This window comes from Budorcas taxicolor, chromosome 6 (assembly GCF_023091745.1).
Source record: "Budorcas taxicolor isolate Tak-1 chromosome 6, Takin1.1, whole genome shotgun sequence".
NCBI classification, from domain to species: Eukaryota; Metazoa; Chordata; class Mammalia; order Artiodactyla; family Bovidae; genus Budorcas; species Budorcas taxicolor.
This window is the reverse complement of record NC_068915.1, coordinates 94,689,367-94,706,591: the sequence shown is the minus strand read 5'-3', so window position 1 is coordinate 94,706,591 and position 17,225 is coordinate 94,689,367. Positions and strand designations below refer to the sequence as shown.

At 38.5% G+C, this 17,225-nt stretch overlaps 1 protein-coding gene across 1 annotated transcript in view; it reads left to right on the top strand.

Annotated features, from left to right (window-relative positions):
• ANTXR2 (ANTXR cell adhesion molecule 2) overlaps positions 1–17,225 on the top strand; it is a 172,987-nt gene that overhangs the window by 48,767 nt on the left and 106,995 nt on the right. Inside the window, exon 11 of the mRNA XM_052641916.1 lies at positions 14,571–14,649. Coding sequence (XP_052497876.1) covers positions 14,571–14,649 — 79 coding nt within the window. The remainder of the gene's footprint in view (positions 1–14,570; positions 14,650–17,225) is intronic.

Below are 17,225 nucleotides of genomic sequence, written 5' to 3'. Positions count from 1 at the left end.
AACTTTGAGTCATTATTGATCTCTTTTATGTAGGCCATCAGCAAATCTCAGCTCTGGTTTCAAAATATATTCAGAATCCAGTCCTTCCCCACCACCTCCACTGATACATCCTAAACCAAGCCGCTGTCAGTTCTTGCTTAGGTTATTAGCCTCTCAGATACTCTTTCTGCTTCTGTCTTTGGCAAAAGTGATTCTATTGAAACAGATCAATCTATATCACCCCTTCACTTATCCTTGAGAATGAGTTCTCCATTACACTGAAGGTGTAGTCACTGCGGTCAGTGTTCTGCAAGGTTCTACAGCATCTGGCCCTTGCTGCATCTCTGACTTTATCCTCTTTTGCCCCTTCTGTTATGGGCACACTGGCCTCTTTGCTCTTTGTTAACCATGTGAGCTTACTCCCACTCCAGCATCTTTTACACTTGCCGTTCTCTCTGCTTAAGAGGCTCCTCCCCTCTTGTCTCAGTTGCTCAGCTTCTTCAAGTTTTGTTTATATGTCGTCTTCTCAGTAAGCCCTTCCCAGTTACCCTATTTAATCATAGAGTCTACGCCCTCCTTTGAGTCTATTGCTGCTGCTGCTGCTAAGTCACTTCAGTCGTGTCCGACTCTGTGTGACCCCATAGACGGCAGCCCACCAGGCTCCCCCGTCCCTGGGATTCTCCAGGCAAGAACACTGGAGTGGGTTGCCATTTCCTTCTCCAGTGCATGGAAGTGAAAAGTGAAAGTGAAGTCGCTCAGTGGTGTCCGACTCTTAGCGACCCCACGGACCACAGCCTACCAGGCTCCTCCATCCGTGCTTTGAGTCTAACACTATTTCCTTTTCTTGGTTTACTTTTTCTCCAAAGCATTTGTTTGTTTGTTATTGTGTCTCCTTCCTGCTAGAATGAATTTGTTTTGTTTCTTGCTGGACATGATGCTGGACACATAATAGATTTGTGAAATATTTGTTACATGTTTCTCAAACATTTTGATTCATTATTTATATATGGACTAAAATAGTGCATTTGGTTACTGGGTATTTTAGGTAGGAGAAAGATGATCAGAATTCTGTTTTGGGGGTCATACCATTTAAGAGAGCAGAAAACTAAGTTGGATTTTTCATAGTAATGACTAGTAAGGTAAGACAGCTTACTTTCTTCTCCAAAGTACTTATAAAATGCAAAATGCCTGTTCTGTCCAACACTGAATTCGTTTTCTGTAGAACTTGCCTTGGGGCACAATCCCCTTTTGAATAGGCTGCCATACATACTGCCTGAATATTTTAGTGATTTGTAGATAAATCCTCTTCTCAGCTTGCTTGTGGGTGAAATATTAATGTCAAAAGCCAGACAAATGATGGTTTCTTGTGTCTGATATTTATTATGTCTTATATGATTTTTTAAAAGTACCAGGCACAAGAAATCATCATTTGTTCAGCTTTGGGTGTTAATATTTCACCTACAAGCTAGCTGAGAGTGTTTTGGAAGGAGATCTGTCTAAAATAATTCTGCTTTCCTCTTTTTTGTATCAAGTACATGATACCACTGAGGCAAAATCAAAGATTTTGTTACTGTGTTGGACATTTGGCGACATCATTATGTGTTCCACTAAGTACTTTGCAAGTCATTTGGACCTTTCCTCTGCCTTGCATTTCCTTCAGATACTTTTGTAGGTGATGAGACCTCTTATGAGATTGGATTAAAATCAACACCGCTGAAACAGTTTAGCCTTGTAAGGTGACTGATGCTTACTATGTTTGTCTAATTAGCTTTTGGCTAAGGATTGAAACCCATTAAGTTGCTAGTTAGTCTGTGTTTCAAATAAACACATCTGGCCCAACAATGAAGAAGGTTTTTCCTGTGTGAGAGTGCCAGATGTGGTGATGGTTCCCCCTGTTCTCTCGCTTAAATAATTAACAGCATGCTGGTGAAGTAACCCTAGACAGCCTCAAAGCCAGATGCACAGTCTCAGAGCTGGAGCCACGGACATGTGCCTCATCTCATTAGAGTGCTCGCTCAGTCCCTTTCTTATCTTTATGTTACTTCCTGAAATACATTTTCTTTGAGGATGATCCCTTTAAAAATCCAGAGCTCATGAATTTTGGTTTGAAAGAGGCTTCACATGAAGATGTTTTCTTGGAGATGGGAATTAAGAACGCAGCACGGTAGCTAGGACAGAAGTTTGCATTTGGAAATTGATGTCAGAGAGAATCCCATGCACAGAGTAGCTTGGTGGGCTTATAGTCCATGGGGTCACAACTGATGTGACTTAGCACGCATGTACAGCATGTCATGGAGAAACCAAAAGTTAAAGCTATCTGGGCAAATCTTATCTGGGTATATCATTGCTTAGTATTGCTGGAATGGGTCTTTGGAGTCCTTTCTTTGAGGAGATATCTATGGATTACATTTCTTTATTTGGTAGAGAATTTTATACCAAAATGCACAGATTTTTAGTCATTAAACAGAAAGAATGTAAACGAGGTAGTTCTTTTCTATTTTTTTTTCCATTGGAAACAATTTAATTTAAAAAAATGTCCTATGGTTAAACACACTATCTTACCTAGAAAGATGTATAGATTGGAAGGTGGTTTCTGTCAGTGGTTTATTTGTACCAAAATGTCTTAAGTAGGAAGGACTCTGTGAAGCCCTGCAGATCCCACCCTTTTGAGGGCAGTTGCCTTTCGAGTGGACTGTGCAGGTGTCACCATTCTCGCGAAATGGGCTTATTTGCTGACCCTTGTTTGGTGAGACATCAACAATAGCGCAGCTGCTCTGCACTAGTTGAGATCTCAAACCTGCAATTTGGCAAGAGGAACAGAGCAAATTGGGTAAATATACATAAACACATTGTGAAGAAAGAAAAACAGAACAGAGTGAACCAGAGCCTTATCCTACAGCTTGTTTGATAGAGATGATTTAAGGAGGCATATGGTATAGTTAAATGTGCTTTCAAAAACATTGGCCAGAATCTTCTGGCAAATATGAAATAAATATCTCAATCAGATGAAACTGATAGTATTAGTTCTCTTAAAAGGCTGTGCGGAAAGACAGTTGACAGAGTGTTTTGAGTAAGAGGAGGTGGGACATCAGTGTATATGGAAAATTTCAAGCAGCTGATACTGAAGGATCACGGAGATGCATGTGTGGCAGACTTGGGGTCAGAGCCTGACTTGGTGATAGAATCTTCTTCTCCTCAGTGTTGTTATTTTTTCAGTATAATTAATTTTGCCTGGAATAAAATTGATTCTATTTCTCTTTCCTGGTTTTACAAATTCTGCCTTTAGCCTAGCTTCTTACATGAACGGTTTTAATATATTTGTATGGTTAGGTGAATTTCATCTTGTCAGGTTTTTTTTTTTTTTTTTTTAGAGGGAGACTTGACATAATTTTTTAATAAGAAAAATTCTTTAAAAAGCACTCCAAAACTGAGGTGATTAATTGGTCCTGAACAGGTGATGGGGCGGATGAGGCTGCTTTGCTGCACTGGTTTCCCACTTCCTCCCTTGTTCAGGGTCCAATCAGAGCAGTGCCATAGCTGCAGGGCCCCTCCTGAGCTCATGGTTAGACCGAGGACCTGCATTGTGTGACCTGTGAACCTAGCCACCTTGGCCATGGTTGTTTTCAGTAAGTGTGCTGAGTCACTTTAGTCGTGTTCAACTCTTTGAGAACCATGGACTGTATGTAGCCCACCAGGCTCCTCTGTCCATGGGATTCTCCAGGCAAGAATACTGTAGGGGGTTGCCATTCCCTTCTCCAGGGGATCTTCCCTACCCAGGGATTGAACCCATGTCTCTTGCATTGCAGGAGGAATCTTTACCAGCTGAGCCACCAGGGAAGCCCATGGTTGAGTGCTTCCAAATAACAAGCTGGTTCTGAGCAAAGCCGTGGCCTGAGATGAACTCCTTATAGTAGGGGACCAGAGGATGGAGCATGCCCAGAAGCATCCACAGCACTCAGACCCCATAGCAGACATTCTAGATGTGAATGTGTCCATCAGTGGGTTTCCTTCCAGTTGCCAGGACATTGGCCTGCCAGAGACACCAAGCTACAGCCTTGACAGCCTCTTGCGCTGAATGTCTGTAGGGGAACTCAGCCACTCATTCCAAGAGCACTAGGCCACATGGTGGTCAAATTTTATACGTTTTTATACATATGTTATTGTTGTTTTTAGTCACTAAGTCATATCTGACTCTTTTGTGACTGCATGAACTGTAACCAGCCAGTGTCCTCTGCCCAGGGGATTTCCAAGGCAAGAATATTGGAGTGAGTTCCCATTTCCTTCTCTAGGGGATCTTCCCAACCCAGGGATCGACCCATGTCTCCTGCATTGGCAGGCAGAGCCACAGGGAACCCCTGTAAAAGTGATAAATTCACCTAATCTGCATTGAATCTTGATCCTAAATATGATTTTCAGTTCTGGAAATTACCTTTTAAGAGAAACAATAATTAATTCGAGTACATCCAGGGGTGGCTAATAGAATGTGATCAAGTATTAAAATGTTAAATAGGATGCAGTTAAAATACTGAAAAAGTCATAATCTAGATATGACACCTCAGCTTCCTTCAAACTTCAGGTCTGTTGTGTGAAAGATAGATTTGATTTATTCTGTATGGCTCCAAGAACACGAGAAGAATGAAAGATAAAGGGAGGCACATTTCAGCTCAGTATAAGGAAGAGTTCTGTAAACATTAGAATCATTTAGTGAGTGTTTTGGTAACTTAAAGTGTTCCAGGAGGGACAGCCATGCGATGATACGGAAGATGTGGTAGTTCAGTTGCCAAGTTGTGTCCAACTCTTGCGACCCCATGGACTGTAGCCTGCCAGACTCCTCTGTCCATGGGATTCTCCAGGCAAGAATGTTGGAGTGGGTTGCCATTTCCTTCTCCAGGGGATCTTCCTGACCCAGGGATCTAACCTGGGTCTCCTGCATTGCAGGCAGATTCTTCACCAACTAAGCCTCTGGGGAAGTAAATATGTATTTAAATCCTCTTATAGATCTACTTCTAAATTTTATATTATTTAAGATTTTACTACTATTAAGACATTTGACATTTTTGGATAAGAGATACTAAAAATCTAGTGATCTTTTCTAAACATCTTTTGAGCACTTAAAAAAAATACACAGTGCAGTTAAAAAGGGGTTATTTTCAGTGTAATACTGAAAACATTTCCAATACAACCTTAGATGTGATATCCAGTATTTCTCTGATACAGCATTTTTTTCTTCTAAAATCTAGCAGTCTTCCTGACTGCAGTATATTTGTTTCAGTTTTATATAACTATATTGGTATCTCAAAAAGAAATTATTTTATTTAGTTATTTTATCCTTTTGCCCTTTGAAGAAAATATTTTAGATGAAACATTAATTTACATCTATATTCATAACTAGAAATTGAATCTTTATTCACAAATATGGAATTTGATTTTCAACACATAATTTATTATGCATAAAGCTAACTTTTAAAAAACTCTACAGAGTATTAAATAGTAGCACTTGGTTTCAAAATATCTTCAGTTGACATAATTTTAATAACTTTTTGAGTAGTTACCAGTTTAATTTTCAGTATATGCAAATTGGAGGTAAATTATTTATTACTTTCAGCAAATGTCTTTCACAATATTATTTAATTTTTTCATCTTTTTTAATGAATCGTAAAATGGCAGTCTTTTATTGGTTATGCATAAAGTAAGCAGCAAATGAATACTTTGCAAATAGGTTACTGTGGGTTGAAATGTCAACCATATTTCATGGAGTATGAAATTTCTCAATCAGAGTAACCATAACATATGGCACTGAGCTGTTCTCCTGTTTTGGAATTTTCATACATCTTTAAACATTAAATAAAAGCACTGTGACCGTTAGGACCTTGAATTTTTTTTACTTCATTAAATATCCCAATACTATTGAATAATTTCTCATGTGGAAATAATTTAGTAGATTTAAATTTGGTTTTATCACAATTACTGTGAGAAGCAGTTGACATTAAAATGCATTTCCAACAGTCTTTCTGTTAAGATGTTTAGATTTCTTCTATCCTTCTACTTAAAAAAATATTCTGAGGATGGAGCAAAGAGAAAACGAACATTTGTACACAATTCTAAACAATGTAGCACCAATTTGTAGAAAACAAACTTGAAAGAGTCGTTGGTTCTGAGCCCCACCTTCCCTAAACACCCAGAATTATGTGCATCGTGGGCCGGTCCTGTCTCAGGAGGTTCTCCCTTATCTTTCCCGACTTCATAGTCCCACCTCCCTGGCTGTTTCTTCTGTCACCTGTGCTTCCTCTTCTTGTGGTTCCTTGTCAGTTTTCACCATGACTGGATTCCTAACCCATAAACTCGGCCTTCTCTAAGGCTTCCTTTTCCTGCTGATGGGCTCCCAATCTCCAAACAAGATATTTCCCTTAGCTTTAAGCCAACTATTCAGATGTCTACTATCCAGATGTCAACTAACTCACTTGTATTTCCCTTAGGCATCTTAAACCTGAAGTTCCCAAACTAAACTTCCATTCAAACCTATTCCTTTCATGATTCCTATTCAGGATTACCCACCTTCCTGTGCAAGACAGAAACTCTGAAATCATCTTTAGCTACTCCTTCTTCCTCACTTCCTGCATCCTATAAATGTCCAAGTACTTTCTATTTTTAACTCCTTAATATCTCTCAGTTTTCATTTTTGCCCTACCCCCATTGACACTATTTCACTCAATTCTACTTCGGTTTTTATTTGAAATGCACTAAGAAATTCTTAAAAAAATTTTTTTAATTGATAACATTGGCTTATAATATTATATATGCTTCATGTGTGCAATATTAAGTTTTGACTTCTATATACACTACAGCATGTTTACCACCAGAAGTCTAGTTTCCATCCATTAGCATACAGTTAACTCCATTTATTCATTTCACCTTCCCCCTCTTCTCTGGGAGTCATCAGTCTATTCTCTGTATCTATGTGTTTCCTTTTATTTTGTTTGCTTGCTTTTATATTCCACATACGAGTGAAATCATACATACTTGCTTTTCTCCGTCTGATGTATTTCACTTAGTACTCTCAAGATCCATCCGTGTTGTCATGATAGCAAGATTCTATCTCCTTTAGGCTGAATACTATTCCATTGTACATGTACATTGTACATCTTTAGCCATTCATCTATGAGTGGACACTTAGGTTGCTTCCCTGTATTGGCAATTCTAAATAATGCTGCAGTAAACATCAAGGTGCATAAATCTTCTGAGTTAGTGTTTTTGTATTCTTTAGATAAATACCCAGAAGTGGAATAACTGGATTTTATGGTAGGTCCATTCTTAACTTTTTCAAAAACCTCCATACTGTTTTTCAAAGTAGCTGTGCCAATTTACATTCCTAACAAGAGTGGAATACACCATGACTTTCTTAACTGGTCTTCTACTGTAGAAATTATTACTCTTCCAACCATTCATCTACAATGCAACACGTGTGATATTTGTAAAACATGATTATGACCAGATTTCTACCTGTCTTAGAAGTTCATAAGACTAATCCCAAATATCTAAATATAGCATCCTGGGTTCTTCATGATCCTTATCCTATTCTCCTTTTCAGCCTCAAACCATATATTTTCACTGTCATATTCTGTTTTGCTGCCATACTGAATAGCTTTTTAGTTCCTTGACTATTCTGTGCCTTTTATATCTTCTAGCTTGTCAAATAGTGCTCCGTCTTCTTAGATTCCTTTCTAATCTCCTTTCCTAACTAATTCTTGATCATTCTTTAGGATTCATCATAGAGATGACTTCCTGCAGGAAACCTTTGTTGATGCCCTCATGCAAGGCTGAGTTAGTTGTATTTCCTACCTTGTGCTCTAGTACCTTTCTGCTGGTTCCTATTTTAGTTAATATCACATTCTACTGAAATTGTTTTATTTGACTTCTTTTCAGTTACATTGTAATTCTGTGTTTTACTTGTTTTTGCAACTCTATCACCAAGCATGGCCTTGCTTGGCCTATTGCAGGTAATTTATAAATATTAGAGCAATAGACTAATTGAGTGATTGATTGAACTTATTGGCAGACATTCAGAAACCAATTTGGAATGTAGTTTTAAGTGTTAAGTTCAAGCACACAGTCAACACAGTTGTAATGTTGGGTTTTGTCAAGATAACATTTTGTAACAGGAAGGAAATAGCTCTGAAAAATTTCTTTAAATAAACTTGCATGATATTATATTCTAGGCATTTTTCAAACAATTTAGCTTTCTCTATTTTTATATGGAAGTAAGGGGAAGAGAAATTCTTTAAATAAAACAGTATTGGGCAATTATCTCATTGCTGCAATACATTCTTCAGTATTATCTATGTTGCTTTTTAACTTGGTATAAGAGTATCTTGATATTCTGAATAATTTTTTTGACAAGTGTTGATGTTACAGTAATTTATAGAGTACCTGCTGTGTTCTAAGCACTGTGTTGGACATTTTGTGGACATTATTTTATCAAGCTTTTTCCTCCCAAACTCTGAAGTAGGTACAAGTATCCCCATTTTACAGATTGAGGAATGCAATATTGAGAGTATAGTGACTAGGGTTCAAACCTAGAACTCCTGATTCTCCAACATGTGGGCAGAATCTATCCTCTTTTTCAATTTTATTTTATTCTTGGGACAAATAAAGATGAATTCTTGACTCACCTCTCACTGATGTGTGGAATTACATAAAAACAATGACTTTAATACGTTTCCATCCATAATAAAGTTTCTGTAACTGAGAGTATGAGTTCTACTGTTCTAAACATTACTAACCAGAGGTTATATAGCAATCAGAATGAGAAATCCATAAATTCTAGCAGAATTACATAAAATATGACAAAACATGATATGCATATATTGGAGTCTTGGGGCAAAGAAAGGTTAAGGTATTGAGTTTGGGTTAAAGGATGAGGTGGCTTTATCAATCTGTGTGCCATCAATGTAGGAGCAGAACTTTGGACAAAGGTATCAACTCATAACAGTGCCATTCAGTTCAGTCGCTCAGTCACATCTGAATCTTTGAGACCTCATGAACTGCAGCACTCCAGGCTTCCCTGTACATCACCAGCTCCTGAAGCTTGCTCAAACTCATGTCTATCGAGTTGATGATACCATCTGACCATCTCATCCTCTGTCGTCCCCTTCTTCTGCCTTCAATCTTTCCCAGCATCAGGGTCTTTTCCAATGAGTCAGTTCTTCGTATCAGGTGGCTAAAATATTGGAGTTTCAGCTTCAGCATCAGTCCTTCCAATGAATATTCAGGACTGATTTCCTTTAGGTTTGACTGGTTTGATCAAACAGTGCCATTATCATACCAATAATCTCAAAATATTTTTCTAAAGAAACAACAAAATCTAAAAGCAGAAATAACTTTTAGAGTATGTTTTTCATGCTTGCAATATTTCTGAAAAAAACTACCAGCAAATATATATCCATATAAAAGTATATAGATATATTCACAAATAAGTATTTTATATAGTAACTGTTAGTTGCTCAGTCATGTCTGACTCTTTGCGACCACATGTAATATAGCCCTGGCAGGCTCCTTTGTCCATGAGGTTCTCTAGGCAAAAATACTGGAGTGGGTTGCCATTTCCTTCTTCATTATATAGTCAATGCTAATGTAATTAACCACGAGAAATAATATGAATGTTGTAAAAAGTTGGAGGAGTGACACAAAATTTTGCCAGTGAGCAAAAATTAGATATCAGACCCTAAAGCATTTATCAAGGATTAAGGTAATGTGCAATAGAAGTGAAAGCATTTGACTACAGAGTCAAGAGAAGTCCAGTTTGGGGCAGGTTACCTTTTTAAGCTTTATGTTCCTTATTTGGAAAATGCAGATAATGGTACAGCCTCCCTCAGTGGATTGTTGTGAGAATTAAATGAGAAGATGAGTTAATGTGTTGGGTTGACAGCTGATGGTGAACAATGTCAGATTCAAGATCTCTGAAGATTTACCTTTGGGGCCAGGGACGAGGCTTGATCACTCAAGAGCTTTTGTATAGCAGAGTTTTATTAAAGTATAAAAAGGGACATAGAAAGCTTCTTACATAGACATCGAAAGGGCGATGGAGAATGCCCCCCTTGCTAGTCTCAGTTCAGTTCAGTTCAGTCACTCAGTCATGTCCGACTCTTTTCGACCCCATGAATAGCAGCACGCCAGGCCTCCCTGTCCATCACCAACTTCCGGAGCTCACTCAGACTCATGTCCATCGAGTCGGTGATGCCATCCAGCCATCTCATCCTCGATCGTCCCCTTCTCCTCCTGCCTCCAATCCCTCCCAGCATCAGAGTCTTTTCCAATGACTCAACTCTTTGCATAAGGTGGCCAAAGTACTGGAGTTTCAGCTTTAGCATCATTCCTTCCAAAGAAATCCCCGGGATGATCTCCTTTAGAATGGACTGGTTGGGTCTCCTTGCAGTCCAAGGGACTCTCAAGAGTCTTCTCCAACACCACACTTCAAAAGCATCAATTCTTCGGCGCTCAGCTTTCTTCACAGTCCAACTCTCACATCCATACATGACCACTGGAAAAACCATAGCCTTGACTAGACAACCTTAGTTGGCAAAGTAATGTCTCTGCTTTTCAATATGCTATCTAGTTTGATCATAACTTTTCTTCCAAGGAGTAAGCGTCTTTTAATTTCATGGCTGCAGTCACCATCTGCAGTGATTTTGGAGCCCCCCAAAATAAAGTCTGACACTGTTTCTACTGTTTCCCCATCTATTTCCCATGAAGTGATGGGACCAGATGCCATGATCTTCATTTTCTGAATGTTGAGCTTTAAGCCAACTTTTTCACTCTCCTCTTTCAGTTTCATCAACAGAAAGTGAAATTGTCTAACTCAGTGAAACTAAGCCATGCCCATGGGGCCACCCAAGACAGGCGGGTCATGGTGGAGAGGTCTGACAGAATGTGGTCCACTGGAGAAGGGAATGGCAAACCACTTCAGTATTCTTGCCTTGAAAACCCCATGAACAGTATGAAAAAGCAAAATGATAGGATACTGAAAGAGGAACTCCCCAGGTCAGTAGGTGCCCAATATGCTACTGGAGATCAGTGGAGAAATAACTCCAGAAAGAATGAAGGGATGGAGTCAAAGCAAAAACAATACCCAGTTGTGGATGTGACTGATGATAGAAGCAAGGTCTGATGCTGTAAAGAGCAATATTGCATAGGAACCTGGAATGTCAGGTCCATGAATCAAGGCAAATTGGAAGTGGTCAAACAAGAGTTGTCAAGAGTGAACATCGACATTCTAGGAATCAGTGAACTAAAATGGACTGGAATGGGTGAATTTAACTCAGATGACCATTATATCTACTACTGCGAGCAGGAATCCCTTAGAAGAAATGAAGTAGCTGCTTCTGGTCGCTGCCCTGGCCTCAGGCGTAGGGTTGCTCCTTCCTGCTGCCGCCCTTGGCCTCAGGTGCCGCCCCTGGCCTTGGATGAGGGGTAGCTCCTCTTGGCCATTCCTGCGCTGTTGCAGCCTGGCACTCTAGACCGCTGGACATGGAACAACAGACTGGTTCCAAATAGGAAAAGGAGTACGTCAAGGCTGTATATTGTCACCCTGCTTATTTAACTTCTATGCAGAGTACATCATGAGAAACACTGGACTGGAAGAAGCACAAGCTGGAATCAAGATTGCCAGGAGAAATATCAATCACCTCAGATATGCAGATGACACCACCCTTACAGCAGAAAGTGAAGAGGAACTAAAAAGCCTCTTGATGAAAGTGAAAGAGGAGAGTGAAAAAGTTGGCTTAAAGCTCAACATTCAGAAAACAAAGATCATGGCATCCGGTCCCATCACTTCATGGGAAATAGATGGGGAAACAGTGGAAACAGTGTCAGACTTTATTTTGGGGGGCTCCAAAATCACTGCAGATGGTGACTGCAGCCATGAAATTAAAAGACGCTTACTCCTTGGAAGAAAAGTTATGACCAACCTAGATAGCATATTGAAAAGCAGAGACATTACTTTGCCAACTAAGGTTTGTCTAGTCAAGGCTATGGTTTTTCCAGTAGTCATGTATGAGTGTGAGAGTTGGACTGTAAAGAAGGCTGAGCGCCGAAGAATTGATGCTTTTGAAGTGTGGTGTTGGAGAAGACTCTTGAGAGTCCCTTGGACTGCAAGGAGACCCAACCAGTCCATTCTAAAGGAGATCATCCCGGGGATTTCTTTGGAAGGAATGATGCTAAAGCTGAAACTCCAGTACTTTGGCCACCTTATGCAAAGAGTTGAGTCATTGGAAAAGACTCTGATGCTGGGAGGGATTGGAGGTAGGAGGAGAAGGGGATGACAGAGGATGAGATGGCTGGATGGCATTACTGACTCGATGGATGCAACTCTGAGTGAACTCCAGGAGTTCGTGATGGACAGGGAGGCCTGGCGTGCTGCAGTTCATGGGGTCGAAAAGAGTCGGACATGACTGAGTGACTGAACTGAACTCAGCTTTGTTAATTAGAGAACTGGTTCATGTCTGGTGAGTTCTACCTGCCAGATTATAAACAATTTATGTCAATGTCTACTGAGCCCTTCAAAGTTGAATCAATAAGATTATCTGCAACAGTCACACAGTGTTATGACTCAAATAAATCTTCCCCAAAACCAAAACCATGCCTTCTGTGTCATATGCTTTCTGGTGCATGCTTTAGAGTGGAGGAATTAAGATCTAGGAAACATTATTTTTGGATTCAACTATGCTTAGTCTTCAAAAAACCAAAACAAAACAAGGCACTCAATTCTGCAGAATAAGCAAGTAATTTTAAGTTTACCTTCTTAAATAAGCCACTTCTCATTCTGTGTTGGGAGTTCATAGAAGTTCAGTAACATTGACATAAACACCCTAAGTTCTTGCTTGTTTCTGGATTTAGTTAAACATATTTTTAAAAACAAGATGTTTTGAAGGGAATAATTTACAGGGAATATTTTTAATAGGAGTTATCCTGAATTTTGAAGAAGAGTTTAGCTAGAAGTTTGCTAGTTTTATCTGTCCTGGAGACTCTAGCACTGTAAAAACCCAAGCTACATATCACATTGAGGGAATAATAAAAAAGAAAAACCCAATAAGAACTTTCATTTCTTCAAGCCTCAGTGGTATAATGGAAAGAACTCGAAATTTGTAAGAATCCTGTCTTTACTACTTTGGACAAGGTAATTAGCATTTTGGGGCCTTATGTACCTCAGCTATAAAACTGTGAATCTCCTTACTTTAAGAGTTACAAGAATTAAATGAGATAATATCATAAAATGCCCAGGATAGCATCTGGCAGGAACTGAATAATATTTGTCACCTCTGGCATCATTATTGAAAATCTTACCAGTGGCTTGAGATTGCTTCTGTTTTATTCTGTCTATAACTAATAATGTTTGACACACAATTCAAGGCCTAGAGTAGAACTCTAATAAATTTAGTAAGATTCTACTAATCCAAAGTAATTAAGGCAAAGTTTCTGGCTATTAATTCTTAGAATTTAGAATATTTTGTGAACACTGGGGCATGGTTGTGGTATAGAAGCTAGATTAACAAAATGTTGCCTATTTCACTTTAATAAATGGATAGCTGTGTTTTCTTGGTATATTGATTATTATAGATAATATACTTTGTAAACTCTTTTGGAAAAGAGCTGTTTCCTTTAAAATTTCCTTGTCACTATTCCCCCTTTGATATCTTCTTGTGGTGGTTTAGTCACTAAGTTCTGTCTGGCTCTTGCGACCCCATGGACTTTAACACACCAGGCTTCTTTGTCCATGGGATTTCTAAGACAAGAATACTGGAGTGGGTTGCCATCTTCTTAAAGCTATGAAAAAAAAAAATTACCAACTGATCCCAATTAATGAATTACTATAATAAAACTTGAATTAATGGAATTTGCATTATTTTTAATTATATTATAATTTGAAATCATATTTTCAAAATGAGAGCTGTATTTTACTTTCAGTAGTTCTCAGCAATGGACAAAAATTTTTCTCTCTTTTCTCTGCCTTTTTCAGGATATGTTAAAATCTTGGGTATTTGCAACAAATGCCTACAGATATTTAAGCATATTATTTTTTTCCATTCAGCTTATCTCTGTCTTTCATTATCACTTTCTCTGTATTTTATCTTTGAATGGCTGGTTATTTCTGTATTCTTAAACAAAGATCTTATAATAATTGTACTATCTACAGACAGGGAAAAGCGAAATGGGATGGAACGATTCTTCTCCTTTTTAAAAAGATTTTTGTGAATCTGAAAAATCTCAGCATTTTTCTGCATTAAGGAATTCTTCTAAATTAAATTTTTGTCTGAAAAATAGCATTTTTAAACTAAAAGGACAACCATAGGAATTTTTTATGTTTCTATTTACATTAGTGCCTCTTTTAGAAACAATTGAATCACTTAAGGAATTTGCCTCTAGCTACTGAGTAAGAACTGGAACTAAGAAAGAAAAAAGCTAAGATAACTGATCAGGCACTTGACTTTTAAAGTAGACTTTCTGGTTACTTGTGAATTATTTAAAGAAAGAAAAATCTCCCACAAAGCTCTACTTTTTAATTCATTGTTAATTATTATTTCTTCATTTTCTTTCAGAACTCTTCATGTTTCAGTGAGTTTTAATGAAGGAAAGTCTGTCATCTCGAGTTCACTAATAGTCACAGCCACAGAATGTGTAAGTCACAGTTTGCACAAAGTTACCTTTTAAAAATAACTCTACCCAGAAATAGTGTATGGTCTTTCAGAGTTGCTGCGTACTACAATAAAGTACAAACAGTGACACTGAAGACCATTACAAGAAAACACTTGCGCTTGTAGATTGTTTTGCATTTTCCTTTAGTTTCATTTTAAAGGGGATTTTAAGAGAGTATACGTTGTGTTTTGATATTTATAAAATTGGAAAGTCGTATCAGAATAAGTTAGGAGAATGATTTCCAAATGAAGCTATTTTTTAAATTAAAACAATAATTATAAAGAAAGTAATGTCTTCTCTTAATGAAGGTTGCATTGTAGTATCTAAGACATTTATCATGTTTTTGAAATTATTAGTGCATCTTAATGAGTCAGCTTATTATTTTGTCCATTTTAATGTTGGTATTTTCTCATGAGTAAGGAATTGGATTTTGAAAGCTTGATAATATCTTGGCTTGAAACTATATTGAAGTTATAATTTAATTGAGGTGATAGTTTTGTATCATAGATAATAGTGGACCTAAAATGCAGTATTTTGATATGTAAACTCCATTGATAAGACAATATTTTCCTTAATTTTTTGATTTAAGTCTTGATATTAGATTGTTAAACATGAAAACACAAAGCATTAAAAGGAACTGATCACATGGCTATTAGTCTTATAATTGCGTTTTCTTTGTAAAAAATAAATCAGAGCAAAAAAAAAAAATAATAATTCCTGCCCTTCAAAAGACCAAAATCCCAAACCTAAACATTGTCCCACATCTCATGATTTCATGAGATGGTTTTACATTTTGATCTTTTACTTTGAGAGACATCCTTCCTCCAGGAAAAAAAAAAAAGGCAACTCAATATTATCTGTATAGAGATTGTTTATTTCTTCTTGTAAGAAAGCATCCTAGGGAAAACAGCATCCATATGGACTCTTGGGTCATTATTGAATTCCCTGGATACCTCTTTTTTAACACTTGTTTTCATTTTTTAATTTTAAAAATAGCTAGGCCCTCCTCCCACTCAACCTCTGCCTTTTCATCTTCAATTCATGTTGCAATTTGTAGATTTTGTGGATGTTGCAGTTTGTATGTTTTCTGGTCCCTCAGGATGTGGTTGAGATTACAAACATTTGTGGTTTATGGTTTCTCAGTGTTCCCTCACTGAAATGGCATTCTTTCTCCATCCCTCCTATTCTGCACCTCCAGCTGGTTTTTTTTTTTTTTTTTTTAACCTCTCTTCCACTCAAGTGTGGTTATAGGATCTTTATCTGGATCCTATAACCATACACCATTGCCCTGTGCAGGGATGCTGAAGTTATATGACCCATTTGGAATTTATAGCTTGTATGCTTCCTATGCTTCCTAGAAAGAGGAAGTCTTTCTAGGTCTTGCTTGTTTTCAAGGGAGTCAAGATCATGGCATCTGGTCCCATCACTTCATGGCAAATAGATGGGGAAAGAGTGGAAACAGTGACAGACTTTATTGTTTTGGGCTCCAAAATCACTGCAGATGGTGACTGCAGCCATGAAATTAAAAGACACTTACTCCTTCGAAGAAAAGTTATGACTAACCTGCTGCTGCTGCTGCTAAGTCGCTTCAGTTGTGTCCGACCCTGTGCGACCCCGTAGACGGCAGCCCACCAGGCTCTGCCGTCCCTGGGATTCTCCAGGCAAGAACACTGTAGTGGGTTGCCATTTCCTTCTCCAGTGCATGAAAGTGAAAAGTGAAAGTGAAGTCACTCAGTCTAGACAGCATATTAAAAAGCAGAGACATTACTTTGCCAACCAGTGTCTGCCTAGTCAAGGCTATGGTTTTTCCAGTGGTCATGTATAGATGTGAGAGTTGGACTATAAAGAAAGATGAGCACTGAAGAATTGATGCTTTTGAACTGTGGTACTGGAGAAGACTCTTGAGAGTCCTTTGGACAGCAAGGAGATCCAACCAGTCCATCCTAAAGGAAATCAGTCCTGAACATTCATTGGAAGGACTGATGCTGAAGCTGAAACCCCAATCCTTTGGCCACCTGATGCAAAGAACTGACTCATTGGAAAAGACCCTGATGCTGAGAAAGATTGAAGGTGGGAGGAGAAGGGGACAACAGAGGATGAGATGGTTGGATGGCATCACCAACTCAATGGGCATGAATTTGAGTAAATTCCAGGAGTTGGCAATGGACAGGGAGGCCTGGTGTACTGCAGTCCATGGGGTCGCAAAGAGCTGGACATGACTGAGCGACTGAACTGAATGTGACTAGGGGTGGTTTAACAGTAAGGTGATTTCAGAAAAAAGGGACATTAGTTGTGTCAAAGATGGAGAGAGAGTGTGGGGACATGTCGTAATATTAAACAAGGGATCTCAGTCATTTCCATTGAGAAGAGATTTGAGCGAAGACTTGAGGAAGGTGAGGGACTAAGCCTTGAAGACCATGTAAGGGAAGAGTGTTTATGCGGAGGGAGCAGCTAAAACAGAGCCTAAGGTGGGACTGTACCTGGCTGGCTTAAAGAGGAACAGGCAGCCAGTGTGCAGGGTAAAGGCAGCTAGGGGAGGAGGAGGCTTGAGATGGGTA